The sequence below is a fragment of the Coregonus lavaretus genome (assembly GCF_964263955.1).
Source record: "Coregonus lavaretus genome assembly, chromosome: 28".
NCBI lineage: Eukaryota > Metazoa > Chordata > Actinopteri > Salmoniformes > Salmonidae > Coregonus > Coregonus lavaretus.
The window spans coordinates 16,050,456-16,073,323 of NC_140015.1; the positions used below are offsets into that span (position 1 = coordinate 16,050,456).

At 42.2% G+C, this 22,868-nt stretch overlaps 2 protein-coding genes across 4 annotated transcripts; one reads left to right on the forward strand and one right to left on the reverse strand.

Moving 5' to 3' along the window:
• Positions 1-6,001: 6,001 nt before the first annotated feature.
• On the reverse strand, positions 6,002-11,753 carry LOC311103453 (UBA-like domain-containing protein 1). Of its 2 annotated transcripts, XR_014610090.1 has the most exons (4): positions 11,537-11,753; positions 11,133-11,192; positions 6,609-7,537; positions 6,002-6,559 (listed from the first exon to the last, which is right to left on the reverse strand). XR_014610090.1 is itself a non-coding variant. In XM_084145022.1 (3 exons), exons 1-3 carry the CDS (start codon positions 11,642-11,644, stop codon positions 7,241-7,243), a joined length of 465 nt encoding a protein of 154 aa, XP_084001148.1. In that variant the 5' UTR covers positions 11,645-11,753; the 3' UTR covers positions 6,002-7,240. The 2 variants fall into 2 exon arrangements, 1 of the variants encoding a protein (XP_084001148.1); XM_084145022.1 differs by having other exon boundaries at positions 6,002-7,537.
• A 176-nt stretch (positions 11,754-11,929) lies between these two features.
• Positions 11,930-20,458, forward strand: LOC311103316 (putative E3 ubiquitin-protein ligase MGRN1). 2 transcript variants are annotated; one of them, XM_084144866.1, is made up of 16 exons: positions 11,930-12,228; positions 12,546-12,664; positions 12,912-13,000; positions 13,304-13,450; positions 14,097-14,214; positions 14,315-14,381; positions 14,560-14,603; positions 14,733-14,780; positions 15,011-15,079; positions 15,347-15,506; positions 15,773-15,882; positions 16,065-16,279; positions 17,444-17,601; positions 17,796-17,906; positions 18,567-18,612; positions 18,856-18,941. In XM_084144866.1, the coding sequence occupies exons 1-15, from the start codon at positions 12,141-12,143 to the stop codon at positions 18,605-18,607; spliced, it is 1,584 nt and encodes a 527-aa protein (XP_084000992.1). In that variant the 5' UTR covers positions 11,930-12,140; the 3' UTR covers positions 18,608-18,612; positions 18,856-18,941. The 2 variants fall into 2 exon arrangements, with proteins under 2 accessions (XP_084000992.1, XP_084000991.1); XM_084144865.1 differs by lacking the exon at positions 18,567-18,612 and having other exon boundaries at positions 18,856-20,458.
• Positions 20,459-22,868: the final 2,410 nt, after the last annotated feature.

A 22,868-nucleotide genomic window follows, 5' to 3' on the forward strand; every position in this document is an offset into this window, starting at 1 on the left:
TCATCTTCAATGCCATTGCTGATGGAAGGAGGTTTTCACTCAAAATCTCACCATACATGGCCCCATTCATTCTTTCCTTTACACGGATCAGTCGTCCTGGTCCCTTTGCAGAAAAACAGACCTAAGCATGATGTTTCCACCCCCATAATTCACAGTAGGTATGGTGTTCTTTGGATGCAACTCAGCATTCTTTGTCCTCCAAACACGACGAGTTGAGTTTTTACCAAAAAGTTATATTTTGGTTTCATCTGACCATATGACATTCTCCCAATCCTCTTCTGGATCATCCAAATGCACTCTAGCAAACTTCAGATGGGCCTGGCCATGTACTGGCTTAAGCAGGGGGACACGTCTGGCACTGCAGGATTTGAGTCCCTGGCGGCGTAGTGAGTTACTGATGGTAGGCTTTGTTACTTTGGTCCCAGCTCTCTGCAGGTCATTCCTTAGGTCCCCCTGTGTTGTTCTGGGATTTTTGCTCACCGTTCTTGTGATCATTTTGACCCCAACGGGGTGAGATCTTGCGTGGAGCCCCAGATTGAGGGAGATTATCAGTGGTCTTGTATGTCTTCCATTTCCTAATAATTGCTCCCACAGTTGATTTCTTCAAACCAAGCTGCTTACCTATTGCAGATTCAGTCTTCCCAGCCTGGTGCAGGACTACAATTTTGTTTCTGGTGTCCTTTGACAGCTCTTTGGTCTTGGCCATAGTGGAGTTTGGAGTGTGACTGTTTGAGGTTGTGGACAGGTGTCTTTTATACTGATAACAAGTTCAAACAGGTGCCATTAATACAGGTAACGAGTGGAGGACAGAGGAGCCTCTTAAAGAAGAAGTTACAGGTCTGTGAGAGCCAGAAATCTTGCTTGTTTGTAGGTGACCAAATACTTATTTTCCACCATAATTTGCAAATAAATTCATTAAAAATCCTACAATGTGATTTTCTGGAGAAAAAAAATTCTCAATTTGTCTGTCATAGTTGACGTGTACCTATGATGAAAATTACAGGCCTCTCTCATCTTTTTAAGTGGGAGAACTTGCACAATTGGTGGCTGACCAAATACTTTTTTTCCCCACTGTATACAGGGGGTACCGGTACAGCGTCAATGTGCAGGGGCACAGGTTAGTCGAGGTAATTGAGGTAATATGTACATGTAGGAAAGAGGTAAAGTGACTATGCATAGATAATAAACAGAGAGTAGCCCGGGTAGCCATTTGATTAGCTGTTCAGGAGTCTTATGGCTTGGGGGTAGAAGCTGTTAAGAAGCCTTTTGGACCTAGACTTGGCGCTCCGGTACCACTTGCCGTGCGGTAGCAGAGAGAATAGTCTATGACTAGGGTGACTGGAGTCTTTAGCGATTTTATGGGCCTTCCTTTGACACACCCCCTGGTATAGAGGTCCTGGATGGCAGGAAGCTTGGCCCCAGTGATGTACTGGGCTGTACGCACTACCGTCTGTAGTGCCTTGCGGTCGGAAGCCGAGCAATTGCCATAGCAGGCAGTGATGCAAGCAGTCAGGATGCTTTCGATGGTGCAGCTGTATAACTTTTTGAGGATCTGAGGACCCATGCCAAAACGTTTCAGTCTCCTGAGGGGGAATAGGCTTTATCGTGCACTCTTCACAACTGTCTTTGGACCATGATAGTTTGTTGGTGATGTGGACACCAAGGAACTTGAAGCTCTCAACCTGTTCCACTACAACCCCGTCGATGAGAATGGGGCGTGCTCGGTCCTCCTTTTCCTGTAGTCCACAATCATCTCCTTTGTCTTGATCACGTTGAGGGAGAGGTTGTTATCCTGGCACCACATGGCCAGGTCTCTGACCTCCTCCCTATAGGCTGTCTCATCGTTGTCGGTGATCAGGCCTACCACTGTTGTGTCGTCGGCAAACTTAATGATGGTGTTGGGAGTCGTGCTTGGCCATGCAGTCATGGGTGAACAGGGAGTACAGGAGGGGACTGAGCACGCACCCCTGAGGGGCCCCCGTGATGAGGATCAGTGTGGCAGATGTGTTGTTACCTACTCTTACGACATGGGGGCAGCCCATCAGGAAGTCCATGATCCAGTTGCAGAAGGAGGTGTTTGGTCCCAGGGTCCTTAGCTTAGTGATGAGCTTTGAGGCACGATGGTGTTGAACGCTGAGCTGTAGTCAATGAATAGCATTCTCACGTAGGTGTTCCTCTTGTCCAGGTGGGAAAGGGCAGTGTGGAGTGCAATAGAGATTGTATCATCTGTGGATCTGTTGGGGTGGTATGCAAATTGGAGTGGGTCTAGGGTTTCTGGGATAATGGTGTTGATGTGAGCCATGACCAGCCTTTCAAAGCACTTCATGGCTACAGACGTGAGTGCTACGGGTCGGTAGTCATTTAGGCAGGTTACCTTAGTGTTCTTGGGCACAGGGACTACGGTGGTCTGCTTGAAACATGTTAGTATTACAGAATCAGTCAGGGACAGGTTGAAAATGTCAGTGAAGACACTTGCCAGTTGGTCAGCGCATGCTCGGAGTACACGTCCTGGTAATCCATCTGGCCCTGCAGCCTTGTGAATGTTGACCTGTTTAAAGGTCTTACTCACATCGGCTATGGAGAGCGTGATCACACAGTCGTCTGGAACAGCTGATGCTCTCATGCATGCTTCAGTGTTGCTTGCCTCGAAGCGACCATAGAAGTCATTTAGCTTGTCTGGTAGGCTCGTGTCACTGGGCAGCTCACAGCTGTGCTTCCCTTTGTAGTCCGTAATAGTTTGCAAGCCCTGCCACATCTAATTAATCGGAGGGCATAGCGGGATTTCTTATAAGCATCCGGGTTAGAGTCCTGCTCCTTGAAAGCAGCAGCTCTACCCTTTAGCTCAGTGTGGATGTTGCCTGTAATCCATGGCTTCTGGTTGGATTAAAGGTGGTCTAGTTTTTTTTTGCTCTGGTTGCAAATTTAACATGCTGGTAGAAATTAGGGAAACAGTTTCCCTGCATTAAAGTCCCCGGCCACTAGGAGCGCCGCCTCTGGATGAGCATTTTCTTGTTTGCTTATGGCCCTATACAGCTCGTTGAGTGCGTTCTTAGTGCCAGCATCGGTTTGTGGTGGTTAATAGACAGCTACGAAAAATATACAGTGGGGGAAAAAAGTATTTAGTCAGCCACCAATTGTGCAAGTTCTCCCACTTAAAAAGATGAGAGAGGCCTGTAATTTTCAGCATAGGTACACGTCAACTATGACAGACAAATTGAGGGAAAAAAGTCCAGAAAATCACATTGTAGGATTTTTTATGAATTTATTTGCAAATTATGGTGGAAAATAAGTCTTTGGTCACCTACAAACAAGCAAGATTTCTGGCTCTCACAGACCTGTAACTTCTTCTTTAAGAGGCTCCTCTGTCCTCCACTCGTTACCTGTATTAATGGCACCTGTTTGAACTTGTTATCAGTATAAAAGACACATGTCCACAACCTCAAACAGTCACACTCCAAACTCCACTATGGCCAAGACCAAAGAGCTGTCAAAGGACACCAGAAACAAAATTGTAGTCCTGCACCAGGCTGGGAAGACTGAATCTGCAATAGGTAAGCAGCTTGGTTTGAAGAAATCAACTGTGGGAGCAATTATTAGGAAATGGAAGACATACAAGACCACTGTAGCTCAGCTGGGAGAGCACGGCGCTTGTTATGCCAAGGTAGTGGGTTCGATCCCCGGGACCACCCATACACAAAAAAAAATTTATGCACGCATGTCGCTTTGGATAAAAGTGTCTGCTAAATGGCATATTATTATTATTATTATTATAATCTCCCTCGATCTGGGGCTCCACGCAAGATCTCACCCCGTGGGGTCAAAATGATCACAAGAACGGTGAGCAAAAATCCCAGAACCACACGGGGGGACCTAGTGAATGACCTGCAGAGAGCTGGGACCAAAGTAACAAAGCCTACCATCAGTAACACACTACGCCGCCAGGGACTCAAATCCTGCAGTGCCAGACGTGTCCCCCTGCTTAAGCCAGTACATGTCCAGGCCCGTCTGAAGTTTGCCAGAGTGCATTTGGATGATCCAGAAGAGGATTGGGAGAATGTCATATGGTCAGATGAAACCAAAATATAACTTTTTGGTAAATCTCAACTCGTCGTGTTTGGAGGACAAAGAATGCTGAGTTGCATCCAAAGAACACCATACCTACTGTGAAGCATGGGGGTGGAAACATCATGCTTTGGGGCTGTTTTTCTGCAAAGGGACCAGGACGACTGATCCGTGTAAAGGAAAGAATGAATGGGGCCATGTATCGTGAGATTTTGAGTGAAAACCTCCTTCCATCAGCAAGGGCATTGAAGATGAAACGTGGCTGGGTCTTTCAGCATGACAATGATCCCAAACACACCGCCCGGGCAACGAAGGAGTGGCTTCGTAAGAAGCATTTCAAGGTCCTGGAGTGGCCTAGCCAGTCTCCAGATCTCAACCCCATAGAAAATCTTTGGAGGGAGTTGAAAGTCTGTGTTGCCCAGCGACAGCCCCAAAACATCACTGCTCTAGAGGAGATCTGCATGGAGGAATGGGCCAAAATACCAGCAACAGTGTGTGAAAACCTTGTAAAGACTTACAGAAAACGTTTGACCTGTGTCATTGCCAACAAAGGGTATATAACAAAGTATTGAGAAACTTTTGTTATTGACCAAATACTTATTTTCCACCATAATTTGCAAATAAATTCATTAAAAATCATACAATGTGATTTTCTGGACTTCTGGACTTCTGTGACTTCCTTAATATTAGATTTTGTGAACCAGCTGTTATTTACAAATATACACAGACCGCCACCCCTTGTCTTACTGGAGGCAGCTGTTCTATCTTGCCGATGCTGGTTTATGTTTGCATACCTGAGTGTTCTCCACTTACATTTTCGGGCAAATGTGAGTCACATTGCTGATATCCCCTGGCCCATGCTCTCACCATTTCCTCTATTCTATTTCAGGCTAAAAGTAAATCTCCAGTATGTATACCCAAACCATCATGTCTTATTTCGGCTCCAACTAGCTAGTGCTTACAGTACTTCAAGGCTCTGTGCAGCAGGGAAACCTTGTGCTAACATGCTTACAGTTTTACAGTGCACCAACCTGCAGTGTAAACAAACACCAACTCAACTCACCAATCCAATGAGTTTTGAGGAGTTATGAGGATGGGTGGACTGCTCGAGGCACTCACCTTTCATTGTCAACTCAGTACAGATCAGATCGATCAGTCTGATGTCAGCATGACATTCTACAATGTACCAGACTAAGGACTGTCCATCTACAGAATACAGGGAGGTTCACCATATGAGCAGAATAACAATAATTGTCTGAGGTTGGTAAAGTACACAGTCCAACTACATTCTGGTTAATGTTTGAATCCATGTCGCTAGGGTTATGACTGTTGGAACATTAACCACGCTCACAGAACTGATGACGACCTTCAAGAGTTAAGTGGAGATTTTGCAAGGATACAAAAACACTCAAGTCAAAATAGAGAGAAGTTGAACAGCATACACAGGGGATGATATGAATGAAAACAACGTCTATCAAACGGGGAGAGCTGATTTCCTAAGCAGATGGGGGAAAGTACAGTGGGGTGAAAAGGTTTGTCATACAAAAACAAATATGTACCACATAGACAAGGAAGTGGCCATAACATAGCACTGTTTGGTCTCTGCTTGTCCCTGTTCTTGTAGTGTGGGATAAACAGTCTCTGACTCAACATCTCCTCCTCAGTCTGCTCTGATGTTTTTCATCAATCCAAGGATGGAGAGAGAAGGCCAAACATCCATCTGTTTAGACCATTTCACATTTCCCCTGGTTTTTAAACAGTGTCTCTCTCCCTGATGTGATGTGTGTGACTGAAGATTGCGTCATACCAACTCATTGGATTCAACATCCGCTGAGAAATAAACTGCCATCTGGAAAATACTAAAAGAGCACAGGATGTTATGGGTAATAGTTTCATTAGAACCCCATGTCCATTTGATAAATAGAGTCAGACTCCAAGATCTAATGCAGTGTAATACATACAATATTTATTCAGAAACACAAAATAATTAAGTTAATTTTCTGGTAATCCACAAAATTGTTGTGGTAGCTGTCTCATGGAAAACATTGAGGAACAGGCGTGTGTTCAGATTAACCAATGTGCCGAACAAAACTAGAGTGTGATTATCAGATTAACAGATCATAGAATAGAAAACGTTTGGATGGGGCCTTCTCTGAATTTGTCAGTTTCTTTCATTTACAATATTCATTCCATTGTACACAATAAAAAAGATTATCAGTTGCCTAGACTAAACATTTTTAAGCTGAGAGTTCCTGAGACAGCATCACAAAATATGCTGTTTATTTTTAGTTTTTTTTATATATATATATATACTTTTTAATATATTTTCCATCTTTATTATTTTCCCCTAATATGCTGATTTCCATCTTAAGCAACAACAACACTGTATCATGAAATAGCTGTATGCTACTTAGAGAGGGTGCACAGCTGGAATATCAAGCAAGAAGTCTAGCTCTGACAGAAACCTTAATCTCACTGTTCCTCCGAACACTAGTGGCTAAAAACAAAATCACACATAAAACACTGAACCATGATTGAAGTATAACATCCTTTAGCATTCAATGCAGACAGACACACTGTCTATAAAGAGGAGCAGTTTGTAAAGTTGCTTAAACATAGTTGGAGAGCTGGTGTTCCTTGATTGTGTGAGTGGGACAGTCAAAGTCATTATCTAATGTTTGAAAAAGCAGATCCAAGTTGGTTTCTATGCACATTAGAATACTAGAACACATGATATTCACACACTTACACTGGTTAAAAACTAAAGAAGAATGATGTCATTTATGCAGTGCACCCCCAGTAGCAAAGGCATCCAGTTCATTGACACAACTCCAGAAAGACAAAGGAAAGATGATGACACTGTCATACACATCGGTGTGTACAACAAGAAGATCCTTCTTCGCAACTAGTCATACAACTCCATCTTTGTCTCTGGTTTCAGATCAATGAAAAAAAAATGAACATATGCCTAACTAAAATTGTCTGCAGATTTTACAATGTGGGGTCATGTGAATCTTCATCAGCTGTATGCTCATAATTCCTCCTTTTTGTCCTCAGTGCATGTCCACAACATTGCTTGGTTTTCTGCTTTCCCTTGCAGCCAATTCATTTCTCACTTTGTCAAAGAGGACTGCCCAATATTGGTTCCTCTTGTTATTGCGAGGCCCCTGCAGTGCTCTCATCTCTCTGCCTCCATGGCGACGCTGGCCTGTTCACTGGAGGCCTGCTGAGTGACGGCTTGGGGCCACCCAGGGAGAGGCACCTGAGAGGACAGCTGCCCAGGAGTCCACAGCCCCTGCTGGGTCTGACCTGGGGCAGAAGGGCCCATGGCCCAGTTGACCTGAGGAGGAGAGGTCGCCATGGAGGCTATGGGACTGCTGCCGTTGAAGCTCTCTGAGGCCTTGAGGCGGGAGAACATGGCCAGGGCGTCTGGGAAGTTAGGAGGTGTTGCTGGTGTGTTGGCTGGAGTGTGCATCTGTGGAGAAAGGAGAGAACCGTTAATAAGAGAACATCGATCTGTAAGCATTTATGATTGCATATTTCACTACTGGCTTTTGTAATTACTGGCGCATTGTCTCCAGTTCTAATGGACATGCTTGGTTTGATTTACCATTTGGACACTTATGTCCTCCCTCAACTGGTCCTTAGAAGTGCCTACATCATAATAGTTGTGGAAGCGAAAAGGGACAAATATTTTCCTTTCGAAGCCCAACTTCCTCAGACTGACCCCTTGTCTTTCCACCAAATTCTATATCCTGCCCTGAGTCTGCCCTCTCAGCTGACACTACAGAGAGCCAAACACAGGACCAGTCAGCCAAAACAAACACCATTCCATGAGAAAGAACCTAAGAGGGTCCAAAGGAATCATCCCTTCCAGGACATGAAAGGTGAAAGCAACCAGTGTTAGGATTCACCCCAACCATCTGAAGGCTACCAGACTGTCTGTTTTCTCATTGTGTGGACAGGATATCCACCACATAATAGATTATGCAATATCTCAAACAGTAATGTGATTTGTAGTGGAACTAGAGGTAACATGCTTGCCATCAGAATAAGTTTTGACTATGGTAAACATATTTCTTTAGGAGAATTGTCAAACAATTTAACTACATTTTGTTAATGAGTGCTGAAATAGGTTCAAGAAGAAAAAGATCACCACAGGCTAATAAAGAAAGCATTATTACTTGATAAGAACATTAGTGTATCACTGCAAGCCCAGTATCCCACCCACAGGTTTTCTAAGGTTTCTATGGTGCAGTAAGAATTAATGTGTGAATGAATGAATGAACAAACATTGGACCCATTTCCCACAGGAATTAGGGTTGACCTGCTTCAATAGGAAAGAGACATGCCTTTATTCAACGTAATCATTTATGATGCACAGTGAACCTAAAGCTATTATGTGCATTTCTCAGTTCAGGACAAGCATGTCTTTGTACAAAAAATGGGTCAGCAGCAGCCATACTAGCATAAGGCTGACTGCTTCAGAAATGTCATTTTGCTTAGTAGATCACTGGTAGCCTACATTTGCTTCAGTCAATAACACTGCAGTAAATTGCAGCAATAAATTGTAAGTGATCATAACAGACTTCCTGTCAATTGACACACATGGCAGACAATAATACTGTATCTGTTTACAAAATGGTTAAAACTGTTCAGCTGAAAAACACATATAATACAAAGGCCTTCCATTATTTGATCACTGCTTTACATTGAAAGAGGTCAGCAGTGTATAGGGAGAAGGGTGATGAAGGGGTTGGCTATGTGGACACACAGGGTGTGGGCCTCAGTGTGTGGCAACTGCTCAGTCATATCAGCTGGCTCTGTACACAAACACACAGGAGACTGACCGTGTATTTTCTCATCTGGAGCTGCAAAGTTGCTATAGAAACAGTCCTGTTTGATAGGGATGGATCCTGTAATAGCAGCTGCAGCCAGGGAAACAGTCCATGAGAGCTTGTTTTAGAGTGTGGTCTTTCTCAACACTTTTCCTATTGTTTATTGTCAGTTTGCCATATTTGTGCCTCAGAATAAACAATGGCAAACTGTACCCTGTACTAAAGCCCTGCATCCTGCCAACCAGCATCGTCCATATTAAACAAATGTGCTATTGTACACCAGGCAGTCTACTCTGTCATTGTTCAAAGGGCTTGTTTACAGACACATTTTCCTTTCAAAATGATATCCCTCAGAGGCATCAGAGCACATCTAAATGTAGACACTACATTTCTAATAGCCATCCCAAATAGCAATAACAATGGTAGTAGTACAGTTTACAAAAGCTGTTTCTTTTGGACGATGTTATGAAGACTCTTTAACTGACTCGATTTATGACTGCCACAGACCTCCTGGCATCCTAAACATTGACTGGGACATTGTGATAAACCACACGTCTACAATATTGCCACCAGCCTACGCCTTATTAGTCTGCTGCAGTTAAAACCCCTATGTGCAATTGAATCATGAGGGATGTAATCATCTGTGGATGTAACATCCCATAAGCATGTTGAGTTTCAACACTGACCTCCATTGTGTGATCTACAAGATAAATTGTTGAGGGCATCATGGGTAATCTGTCTTTAGTGAGGCTGCACCTTTGTCAGAGCTGTTTCACTAACTCACCCTACACATTGTCTGTCTCCATGTATGTGGTCAACTGTCCAACTAGATGAAATAAAGGAAATTCAAACATCACGTGTCACGTGACAGGCAGCTTACATTACCGTTTTCTGTATAAACAAATCAATCTCACCAACCTCCAACACAAACAGGTCAATGAGCAACCATAGAGTGAGTCAATAATTAACCCAACACAGTCCCTTGTTGTTATTATGCAGTCAGGGATAGTTTAATATACAGATGCTGGTTTGTCATGTCAACTTGTTCAACAGACAGAAGTGTCATTTTAAACCAGGGTCACAGTGCTCTTCATAACAATACAACCACTACTGACAACAGCAACAATACCCTACAGCACTTTCAAAAACAGGACCTTTAATAGCCTTGTGTGTAACAGAGTTAGTTTCATAACCTCACTCCCCAGCTTGAAATGTCTCCACATCATGTTACATGTGCATCGTGCCTCTCCTACGCTTGGCCTTTCTGCACTGGTCTGTTTAAGGACACAGTGGGCACATACTGCACCGTAGTTAACCTGTCGACCATTTGTCAATGAAAGGGGCTCAACTTAACCTTATGCCACGCCTGACAGCCAACCCCTAATGTAAACAGACCATACCAGATGTATTGACAATGTCACTGCTTCTTATCTAATCTAATGTCTGCCCACATCCTGTTTATTTTAATCAGTTTGAAAATGAGAAAATGAAAATAGAAGCAGAATGAGATCACTGGCAAACCCAGTGGTAGGTAATGAGAGGTAAGGTTCTAGACCTAAATAAGCTGATATCGTATTGCTCATGAAGCCAGATGTTGTTTAGAAAGGAGGAAATCTATAGGCCAAATGACCAATCTATATGACAAATGGCCTAAATTAGACTGTGCTAGAATGGTATACGTTTGTCAAGATTTTAACACTGTCATTAAGTTTCAGTAATAATTTTGAATTAAAATACAGTATGTTTTGTATAATATGTATCATAAGTGCTGCAGCACTTAAATCATTTTAGTTTTTAACCTTTAAAAAAAAAAAAAAGTACAACAATGTTCACTTTTGCTGGAACCACCCTCCCCCACGAGACATTTTCAAGGCTTCAATTCTAGAAAAATAATAACAAGGAGGCAATATCACATGACTTCATTTGCCGACTATAAGTATTATAACCATAGTAGCCTATCATGTCACCTTTCATGTGAAATAACACAGTAATTAAGTAGGCTACATGACAAGGCACTATGAACAACGTGGCCAATGTGTGTTTATTTTTGTCAGGCTTGTGTTTCGGTACAACATAGCGAACACGGACGACAAGGGCATGAGTATAAATATAATCATAGATGTTGCAATAATAATAATCATCATCATCATTATCATAATGTGATCATAATAATCATAATGATACATAAATTATTCATTGTTAACTATAATACTGTAGGTTTTCTATACTTACCATTTGATGATGGTGACTGTATGGAATATTGGTTTCTTGAAAAAAGGCACTTAATGCAGTCTATTGAAAAATAAAATACATGTGTCAAGAAGCACCAGTCCAGTATGCATTGCACATAGGATAGCCTATTGCAGACAGATAAAACCAACATCGATATTATACCATCTGCTGTGAAAATGTTACATTGTGCCATTAGGCTGCTGAATGCCATAGTTAGCTACATTTTCATTGCATAATAGCATTAGCCTACTGGGGTGTTGCAAAGATAACCAGATTATTTTACAAATTATTGGCATTATTGTATTAATTAGATGTATTTAATTAATGACTCTGAGAAACAGACACAGACTGATCTATCTCCCATGCACCAAACTCAGACCATTCTCAATTAAAGGTTCCCATACCTCGAACTGCCAATGTGCCGCTTGTAGAAGCTGTTTTGCTTGGTCTGCGGCGCATCCAGCAGTCAGGACGAACTGATTTATCATAACTTGGTGCTTTAGATCATCCATATTTGCAGAAGCAGCTATTCTAAACCTTTCCCCTTGGTTTGGTGCTCAGTCCTTGAGGTTTTTCTCCCTTGCATTAGCCTTTCCTCTCATCGACCATGGAGACAGCACAGCCGGCAGAGAAAACCCAAATATTTACTGTATGAACTATGTTCAGTGTCCTGAGCGCCCCTTTGATCGGCAGCACGAGAGAGCAAATCAGAGGGATGGGGAGGGGCGATCAGCAGGTCGGTGACAGAAAGAACTACAAGTTCCTAACACCATGTAGTTTGACGTATCACACATCAGAAGGCTTTTGACTAGCAACTTGTGTTTATTTTCTTTAGCGGACACCCAGTTATCCTTGGTTCTATCGTTATTCTTGACAGTTACACAATTTGATATACAAGTGGCTGTGTAATACCGAAGAAAGTCTAAAACGTATTACAAAACTGTCCCTTGGGCGATAAATACACTAGCGTAGGGGCTAGTAGTAGCTAGCTAACAACAACAAGGAAAGATGGGGTCAATTCTTAGCCGGAGAATCGCTGGCGTTGAGGATATTGATATCCAGGCGAATTCTGCATACAGATTTCCACCGAAATCGGGTAAATATAGCTATTAATTTGGATTGAAACGCTAAAACTCTAACTAAGTTAGCTAACCAGCGACCTGCTAACGCTGCTAATGTTAGCTAAACTGACATCATCAGCTCCCATCATTATTAGGCCTAACGTTACATGTGAAAGCTATTAGTTATAAATTGTTAATTGTATGATATTCAGTCGTGGTGAAATGTTTATTTGATGAGGCAAAGATGAGTTGTGCATCGATGCCCTGATCTTGTCCTGATTAAAGATAGGCCTTCCATCCTGATTTTCTCATGGTTTTCTAATCTAGTCACATACTTCTGTTTTCTTTTAAGGGAATTACTTTGCCAGTCATTTTTTCATGGGAGGGGAGAAATTTGACACTCCCCATCCAGAGGGATACCTATTTGGAGAAAACATGGATCTGAACTTCCTTGGAAATAGGCCTGTACAAGTAAGGACAAACAAGTTCGCTATACAATGGCAAAAGGTCTTAGCTATGTTGTTAAGTTTTGTATCTTGCAAGCTGCTGACAGAGAAGTAACATGTACAGCATATTAGTCCTATTAGTTGAAGTGGGAGTTCAGGAGTAGTCCTTGATTCACATCCCCCGTGCTATTCAGTAGGCTAAAGCATTTGAATTTGATCTGCATTGGGCTGTTCTTTTCTTAGACTAGTTGTCGTGTCTCACCTTTGCTTAGTTTCCATACGTGACCCCGGCACCCCATGAGCCTGTGAAGACCCTGAGAAGTCTGGTCAATATCAGAAAGGACTCCCTGCGCTTGGTCAGGTGAGGAAAAACACCATCATATTCTACAGCAAGTAGTCTTCTGACTGACCTGTGCTCATTTATTTGTCTTAGTGGTTTCCATTTTCAAGTGATTCAGGGTCAAGAATACCGGCTGATTGAGCTTAGCCTAACATCTATTCACTGTACTTGTTTAGGCCTACGTTTAATTTGATATTGACGTACTTTCATAAGTGTGGTGCATGACACATTTTTTGTTAACTTAATTATAGCTTCACTATCAAAGTTATGTAACACTTGAAAAAGGTAGCCTAACATTATTTTGTTTGTCTGCTTGACTACTAGGTACAAAGATGACACTGACGCTCCAGTGGAGGAAGGGGGGAAGCCAAAGGTTCTGTATGGTGTGGAGTTCACATTTGACGCTGATGCTCGTGTGGCTATCACCCTGTATTGCCAAGCTTTTGAGGAATTCGCCAATGGGATGGCAATGTATGTAAGAGTCTGATTCAGAAACCTTTTCATTTACATGATAGACTATGTTTAGCATCAATATGCTATTTAAGTCATTCACTAATTAGAAATACATATTTTCTTCCACTGTCTCTTGCTCCGAAATATCTAACTAAATGCAATCCAGCATTTTACATTTCTCATTTGAAATGAAATCCATGCCTTTTATCTGTTTCTGAAGATGTGCAGTGATATTGATTTATTCACTTTAAAGACACATTGCATAAGATTATCTTATGATAGTGCTTGTCATTATGGATATGGCCAATGTACAGCATAGAATGCCAGTCTCCAGAAACAATGGGTCCTTAGCAACCACCTGTCTCCATGGATACGCAGGTCATCTGAAGAGGGAATTAATATTATAGTTTATGCTGAAGTCATTATGTGAGCGGATGGATGTTTTTTTTCTGCCTTTTTACATGTTTTTTATTGAGATTTTCCATTGACAAATTTAAGAGGGAAAATGATTTTAGTTAGGCCTAATGCTGTTTTTTATTATTTGTGGTCAAAGAAAGAGCTTTCAACAAGAGATCTGAAAAAGAACATCTTACATTTCCTGTATACTAAATTAACTTTGATAGTTTTTGTATTGATAAGATATTGACATCACTGTCCTGTGTAGGTACAACCCAAAGGGACCAGCCATGGTTTCTGAGACTGTGCACTATAAGAGGGGTGTGAGCCAACATTTCTCCCTGCCTTCTTTCAAAATCGATTTCACCGACTGGAAGGAGGAGGATGTGAGTATATCTGGGCAGCAGCACTCAATCCTGTAGAGTGATGTCACCAGCTGACAGTTGATAAACTCATCTGTTGTCACCATTTATTTTATCTTTACAGCTGAACTTTGACCTGGACCGGGGTGTTTTCCCCATGGTGATCCAAGCTGTGGTGGATGAAGGGGATGGTAGGTGGTCCAAACGGTTCGGACGCATAGAGAGATGTTCTTAATGTTCTGCACTCCAGAGTTGGCAACTGTCTCTCAACTGCCTCTCCGCTGTACCACAATAGCAGGTGCTAGATTAGGCATTCTGTATGCACAGAGTACAGTAATCCCTTATTAATTAATGTTTGTCCTTTTCTAGATTGCTTGGGACATGCACATGTGCTGCTGGCAGCCTTTGAGAGAGTAAGTAACTCATTGTGATGATCCAGTAGAAGAGGACAGTGTTTGAATTTGACTCAAATTTGCATCCCTCATCTGATGTCTTCACAAATTATGAAATATGTGACGTTAACACAATTTCTTCCTTTCCAGCATGTGGATGGCAGTTTCTCGGTCAAGCCTCTGAAGCAGAAGCAAATTGTAAATTAATCCAAGTTAATCCATGTCTTCTTTATTATATTAGTAGATTATTCAAAATACAAAATGCCTGAATACCAAAAACATGTTAATTTACAACACATATATATTTGTTAGCATGTGTGCTTACTTCCTCCTCTTTATGCCTTATGGGACGTAAGGCTATAATGTGCTCCTTCCATCATTCTCTGTCCTTTGCCACGTGTTGTTACCATGTGTGCTCTCGGTTATAGGTGGATCGTGTGAGCTACCTGCTGCAGGAGATCTATGGAATTGAAAACAAAAACAACCAAGAGACCAAGGTTCTTATTCTAGAACTCACCAAGAACACTTTTGTAGATGCATACAGTAGATTTATTGAACATGAATTCACAAAGGTTGTTGCATAATGCAGTCCCTAAGGAAAGCAACACATTTTTACATTCCAGAGGTGTAACCACACCTGAGTCTTTCAGAAATGTAAACTAGAAATGTGGCTCATTATGCTGTAGGTTTTCAGACCGTTGGTTATCAGTTGGTTTGCGTGGTCTATTTTTGCTACATGTTCATCACTTTTTTGTTCTCTGCAGCCGTCGGAGGATGAGAACAGTGACAACAGCAACGAGTGTGTTGTTTGTCTGTCAGACCTCAGAGACACCATCATCCTGCCCTGCAGACACCTGTGTCTCTGCAACTCCTGTGCTGACACCCTGCGTTACCAGGCCAACAACTGTCCTATCTGCAGACTGCGTAAGGAGCGAAGCTAGTTTGTTTCCAATAAGCTTCCAACTGGGATTTCATGCCTTATTTCCTGCCTTAGCTAATAGGAAATAGACCTGCCAGGCTGCCATATTTCAGAGCTCAGCGAGAGAGACACCTAATGGATGTAGAGATGAACGCCCTGTGGGGACTGAGCTGATTTAAGGAAAATGCTGTAAAGTTGACATTTAAGTGAAGATGTAGTCACATTTGACAGTGTGTAGTGTAATCCGTGTTTGGTCTGTCTCTCTCCCCAGCCTTCCGAGCCTTGCTGCAGATCAGAGCTGTGAGGAAGAAGCCTGGGCCGCTTTCCCCTGTGTCTTTCAGCCCTGTACTGGCTCAGAACATGGACCATGATGAGCACTCGGTACGGCCCACGCATTTGTTGTTATTACACACATGGCATCATTTGTGTCAAGGATCATTTCTTATTCTACTTGTATTTAACAAACCTCAACTCCATCACTATGCAATTACAAAGCCTTTCATAAATGACTGTGAATGACTAGTAAATATATGACCAGTCTTTCTGTGTGTGTGTCTCTCCAGAGCTCAGACTCGGTTCCCCCAGGCTTTGAGCCCATCTCTCTGCTGGAGGCCCTTAACGGCCTGCACTCTGTGTCCCCCTCCATCCCCCCCGCCCCACTCTACGATGATATCAACTTCTCTGGTGGCCTGGTAGGGGAGGGCCGGCCGCTGGGCTCCCCAGAACACTCCGGGGACGGGGGCCTGCAGAAGGCCAAAGTCAGCAAGTCACCTGACAGGTAATCCTGTGACACCAGGGTTGTCACAAGCACAGTTCACCCTTTCCTCCATCTGAGATGGACCATCTCCCTGAAGTGTGCACTTGTACACTACACTCCCCCTCATGGATTTAAAAGGAATGCACAGGTGTAAGGGAAGATGGTGGAACCTCCCTCCAGCCAATATGTAAACCAATCCAATGCTTTGAAATCTTTTGCGGTAGGGTGAGCCAGTGCACACTTTAGGAAGAAGGGGGAGAAACTGAAGTGGGCTACAGTCTCCCAGTTCTGCCCTCTACAGTGCAGCTGCCTGCTACTGTAATTGTTCACACCATTACATTACCATTTGATTTTAACTGCCTCTAACTTGGAGCATATTCATTTGCATGTTTTAATTATTTAGTTTTACATTTAATATGGAGTTAATAGCCCTGACATGAACTGCACTGGATGGCTTTGCTTTTTGGCATTGGCTTTGACTCTGGATTGATTGCTCATCACTTTGTGTAACAGCTGGCCCAGGGTCAGAATAAAGAGTCTCCTTACGCTGTGGTGAGCTGCTGCTAGAGGTCTTCTCCTGTATCCAGCACTATGCTACAAACTGATTAGACGGCATGTCCTTGGCAATCCATCCAGTTGACATTGCTGAGCCTTGCCAACCTGCAGGAAAGAACATTACTACAGGACAACAGTACAGAGTGCAGTCTGTTTATTATAAAGAACATTACTACAGGACAACAGTACAGAGTGCAGTCTGTTTATTATAAAGAACATTACTACAGGACAACAGTACAGAGTGCAGTCTGTTTATTATAAAGAACATTACTACAGGACAACAGTACAGAGTGCAGTCTGTTTATTATAAAGAACATTACTACAGGACAACAGTACAGAGTGCAGTCTGTTTATTATAAAGAACATTACTACAGGACAACAGTACAGAGTGCAGTCTGTTTATTATAAAGAACATTACTACAGGACAACAGTACAGAGTGCAGTCTGTTTATTATAAAGAACATTACTACAGGACAACAGTACAGAGTGCAGTCTGTTTATTATAAAGAACATTACTACAGGACAACAGTACAGAGTGCAGTCTGTTTATTATAAAGCTTCACGTCGGTTGTAAAAGTGTTTTTTTTGTTTTATCAATGTCACCTCATTGTAAGTGTTTGACCCCTGCAGCACCCTGAGGTCGCCCTCATCACCCATCCAGGAGGAGGATGAGGAGAAGCTGTCTGAGTTGTCGGATGCCCAGCCTCACACACTGCTCTCCAGCAGCCCTGCTCCCACCGAGGCCACTGCAGCCGAGGATGTACCGGAGTCCGTCTCCCCAGATGATGGTGAGTTCTGTCATGCTCTGAATGCACATAGATAGCTGTTGTAGTAGGTCCAGTCTACATCAAGTTTGGGTAGGTGACCCCTCTAAATAATGACTTGAATTACCTACCAGGGTACATTGCAAACCAGCATAAGGACATTTAGGTCTTGTTGCATGTTGTGACCTTGTCTCTCCCTCCTGTCATGTGTGGTACAGAGGACAGGCTGCACTCTGGAGGAGAGCGAGAGATCCTTCATGACTGCAGCAGTGAACACAGCAGCCTGACCAAAACAGAGAGTGACCCGCCAGGGGACCTTTCTCTGCCAGGTAAGCTAATAATAACACAAGGCCCAGGCCCATATCTGTGCTTGTGTGCACAAGCATGTATGTTTGTCTGGATATTAAAGATATTCTCCGGTACTGTATACATTTTAGCCAGTAGTTCTGAAAGTAGCACCCTTGAGCCAAAAGTGGTCCCCGTAAATTGCGCACTACATCACAAATGTACAGATGTATGCACCACATCATTGCTCTCTCTCCCTCTACTGTGTGCGTGTTGCTATCTGTCACTCCCTTGGCGGGCTGAAGCTCATAGGCTGAAACTTGAATTGCTAGGCGGCTAGCCCACATGGTGGTAAATGTAGGGAAAATGGCGCTGCACAGCTTCCAGACAACAGTCAAACTAGGGATTTTTTGGCTAGTTCTGCTCATAGATTATGCATGAACTACACATTAACACATCCAGCCCAAAGCGGGAGGTTTAAAAAATACTTACTAGTTGCCAAAGTACCAGAGCATGTCTTTAACACTTAAACCAATTGTAAACATACATTTTTGATTGCGGGTATAACACCTTTGGCTAATTTTCTCTTTATTCTCCCAGGCTTTCAGTCCTCCAGCTTTGCATCTAACCTGTGTGCTGTTGTTTATTCTTCTCTGTTTCCTTACTCCCTGCGCTGTCCCTTTACCTGGCGTTGCTATGGCCAGCTCTAGGTCCTGATGCCTGCTCTATTGGTGTGGAGGAATAAATGTGGTATGTAGGACTTCTCTGTCCTGTCTTTACCTATCTGCTTTTCTGTCACGTTGCTTCGGAGAAACCGATCCCTCGCAATCTGTCAGATTCAGGACAGTTGGTTAATAATCTGCTGCAGGTTTTAACTGTTTATCATGAAAATTGACAGCAAGTTTGTATTGATAAGTATGCAACTGCTTAGATTTATTTCACATGAGTAAGAGATCCTCTTGTTTAATTGGATCATCCTCCTCGTGTCCACAGGGTCATCAGAGTCAACGGAGAGCCTGAAGAGTCAGAGTACCAACTGCTCCAGCCAGCCCCTCCTGTGTCCCCCCAGCAGCCTTCACATGGAGGATGAGCAACTTGACTCCTAACCTCTGGGCCCAACGGTTCTCCCTCTCTGGCTGAGTCCCAATTCTCCACCCTTCTTCAGAAGTGTGCACTTGCACACTTTCTCGCATTGGATTTAACAATGGTGGAAACTCCTTCCAGTCAATAATTTCACCAATCCAATGCTTTTAAATCCATGACGGGGAGTGTGAAAGTGCACATTTAGCCTGAAGGGTGGAGAATTGGGACTTAGCCATGGTCTCCTCCCAAGCCCATCCCTCCCCCATGATCCAGTCCCTTTGGTCTTCTCCAAGGTCCACTTTCCTACTTTGGTCACCTATTCATGCCATAGCTGGCATCAATTGTGGTGGTCATTGCAAGGATTTACTAAAACCATACTATACCTTAACTAAAAAACAATAAGTCCTTGATTAGATTGCTTTACATACATTTAGGAGTGTGTAATTGTTTGTCCATTCTGGATGGGGTTGTGGTGCAGTGGCGGACGCTGCATGATTCCAGAGGTTGAGTATGACTACCATCATATGGTGGTGCCAGAAGCACACTCACTTTCAGTTGACTCTACTCTAATTACTGCTTGACACTAATTGTTTTAGAGAGCATTAATACCATTCCTGTTGTATTCATCTATGACAAACAAATAACTTTTTTTACATTTTATTTCTTGGTGCTTGTATGATATGAAACGTTTTTGAAAGCAAACTCTGAAACATTTCGATGGACTTTTGACATGTTTAAACATGACAATTTAATGTTGTCATTTTAAAGGTTTTGAGGACTAATTCATTTTACCTTGTGAAATGGTGAATTCCCCTGTAATAGCAAGTCAAATTGAGGCATTTCATTTCAAGTTGTCTTCAACAGTAAATATCTACATTTGTGCATTTTTATACTGAATTATGTGATATCCTATATATTGTACCTGTACTAGAAAATTGTGTAGATTAATTAGCAAAATTGTATATTTGTGTATTATAGAATTAAAATAACGAGATTAGTAGTTACAGCTACATGCACAGTATCTCAAATTTAGCTGATAGATTTCCTGTGACAGAGCCCCCAGCTTTACACCCTAACAGCTGAACACAAAGAAATATAGAGCCTTCAACAAGCCAATATGCTATGCTGACTGTATAGCACACACTGTGTTATTTGTAGATGTGGCAGATTTCTGTAGTTCTATTGTGGCTTGTCATCATGGCATAGTCATTGCCTTGCTCAAGTTCTATGACTTGCAGTGTCTGACTTTCCCGTAGATGTAGCACCGTACATATAGATCTATGTGCCTTCAACAACTAAACAGATGTGGCTGCTGCTTGTTGTGTTATTGGTGTTCTTGTGATGAAACTGTTTTGAGGATATACAGCTGTATGAGCCTGTAGTCTAGGAGTTTTTATTTTCATTGGCTGATATAAAGAGCTTTAAATGTATGACCTTTCTTTGCATTCTCAATGGTTCATGAAATATTTCAAAATAAATCTTATTGTTGTTATTAAAAAATTATTAAAACCAACTGTTCAGCATTTACAATTATGTTAAATCCATATATTGATACATTTCATCTAAAAAAGTAAGTACATTTAAAGTAGACTTGGTTGTTATATGGTCTGTATTGTGTTTGTTTCCTTATTTTTTTGCCAGGAGGAATAAACTAAATGCTTCTTAACCATTTTACTTATGCAATATCTTGAGACATTGCATTCTAAACATAAGGTTATCTTTTGCATGTGGGTTTTGTTGTAGACAGGCGTAAACCTCCAAACTGCTTTGGATTCATACTGTTCATGTCATGTGTCTTTGACTCTAACGTTGTGCCATGTTAACTTTGAAGATACACCTGTGCCTTGTTCCTGTTTCTCACTATTATTGACCTGGTATCCAGGATAACACCACATTTAGTGATTCATAACTCTATCAATATCTGTCTGTCCCTGTGTGTACAGATGTAGGATCTTAATTTGATCAATCTTTTGTTGCTGAGAATTTTCCTGCAAAGCAGGAAAGGCAAACTTCTGTATTCGAGGTTTAAAAAGGCTACTCAAGTTTGTAATTTCCACTTTAAAATAACACTTGATTTGCCCTAATGAAAAATGTATCAACCCCTTCAAAAATGTCCATTCATTATAATAAACATAATTCAAATGTCCTGATGCTGCAGGATTATTTTCCTGTTGTAGCAAACTGGCTATAGCCGCATGTGAATAACAATCAAATAAATGTAATGTTGAACATTTAATGTCTCATGCTTGATTTCCATTGATCTGTGATGACCGTTTAGGGTCATCAGTTTGGAGGCCTCCGTGTAGCTCAGTTGGTAGAGCATGGCGCTTGCAACACCAGGGTTGTGGGTTCGTTTTCCCACGGGGGGCCAGTATGAAAATGTATGCACTCACTAACTGTAAGTCGCTCTGGATAAGAGCATCTGCTAAATGACTTAAATGTAAATTCGGAATAAGTGGGACACTTTTTGCATTTCTGTCTTCTGTAACCTCTTTCGACATCTATCCAACATATTAGCCCAACACATGATACCTTCCTGAAATCCTCAAGATGTTTCCTAATCACACAAAAAAAACTGATGTTGATATCATATTCACAGGAGGCATGACACACTCATTTGTGGACACTGAGTCAAAACCATGAAGGCCTGATTCACACAGTCTCCTCTGACCAGTTGATGTTGAGATGTGTCTGTGACTTCATGTAGTAACCAAAGAAGTGTTAAACAAATCAAAATATATTTTATATTTGAGATTCTTCAAATAACCACCCTTTGCCTTGATGACAGCTTTGCACACTCTTGGCATTCTCTCAACCAGCTTCATGAGGTAGTCACCTGGAATGCATTTCAATTAACAGGTGTGCCTTCTTAAAAGTTAATTTGTGGAATTTCTTTCCTTAATGCATTTGAGCCAATTAGTTGTGTTGTGACAAGGTAGGGGGGTATACAGAAGATAGCCCTATTTGGTAAAAGACCAAGTCCATAGTATGGCAAGAACAGCGCAAATAAGCAAAGAGAAACAACAGTTCATCATTATTTTAAGACATGAAGGTCAGTCAATACGGAAACTTTCAAGAACTTTGAAAGTTTATTCAAGTGCAGTCACAAAAACCATCAAGCGCTATGATGAAACTGGCTCTCATGAGGAACGCCACAGGAATGGAAGACCCAGAGTTACCTCTGCTGCAGAGGATAAGTTCATTAGAGTTACCAGCCTCAGAAATTGCAGCCCAAATAAATGCTTCACAGAGTTCAAGTAACAGACACATCTCAACATCAACTGTTCAGAGGAGACTGTGTGAATCAGGCCTTCATGGTCGAATTGCTGCAAAGAAACCACTACTAAAGAACACCAATAAGAAGAAGAGACCTGCTTGGGCCACGAAACACGAGCAATGGACATTAGACCGGTGGAAATTTGTCCTTTGGTCTGGAGTCCAAATTGGAGATTTTTGGTTCCAACCGCCGTGTCTATGTGAGACGAGGTGTGGGTGAATGAATGATCTGCACATGTGTATTTCCCACCGTAAAGCATGGAGGAGGAGGTGTTATGGTGTGGGGGTGCTTTTCTGATGACACTGTCTGTGATTTATTTAGAATTCAAGGCACACTTAACCAGCATGGCTACCCTCCCATCTGGTTTGGACTTAGTGGGACTATCATTTGTTTTCAACAGGACAATGACCCAACATACCTCCAGGCTGTGTAAGGGCTATTTGACCAAGAAGGAGAGTGATGGAGTGCTGCATCAGATGACCTGGCCTCCACAATCCCCCGACCTCAACCAAATTGAGATGGTTTAGGATGAGTTGGACCGCAGAGTGAAGGAAAAGCAGCCAACAAGTGCTCAGCATATGTGGGACCTCCTTCAAGACTGTTGGAAAAGCATTCCAGGTGAAGATGGTTGAGAGAATGCCAAGAG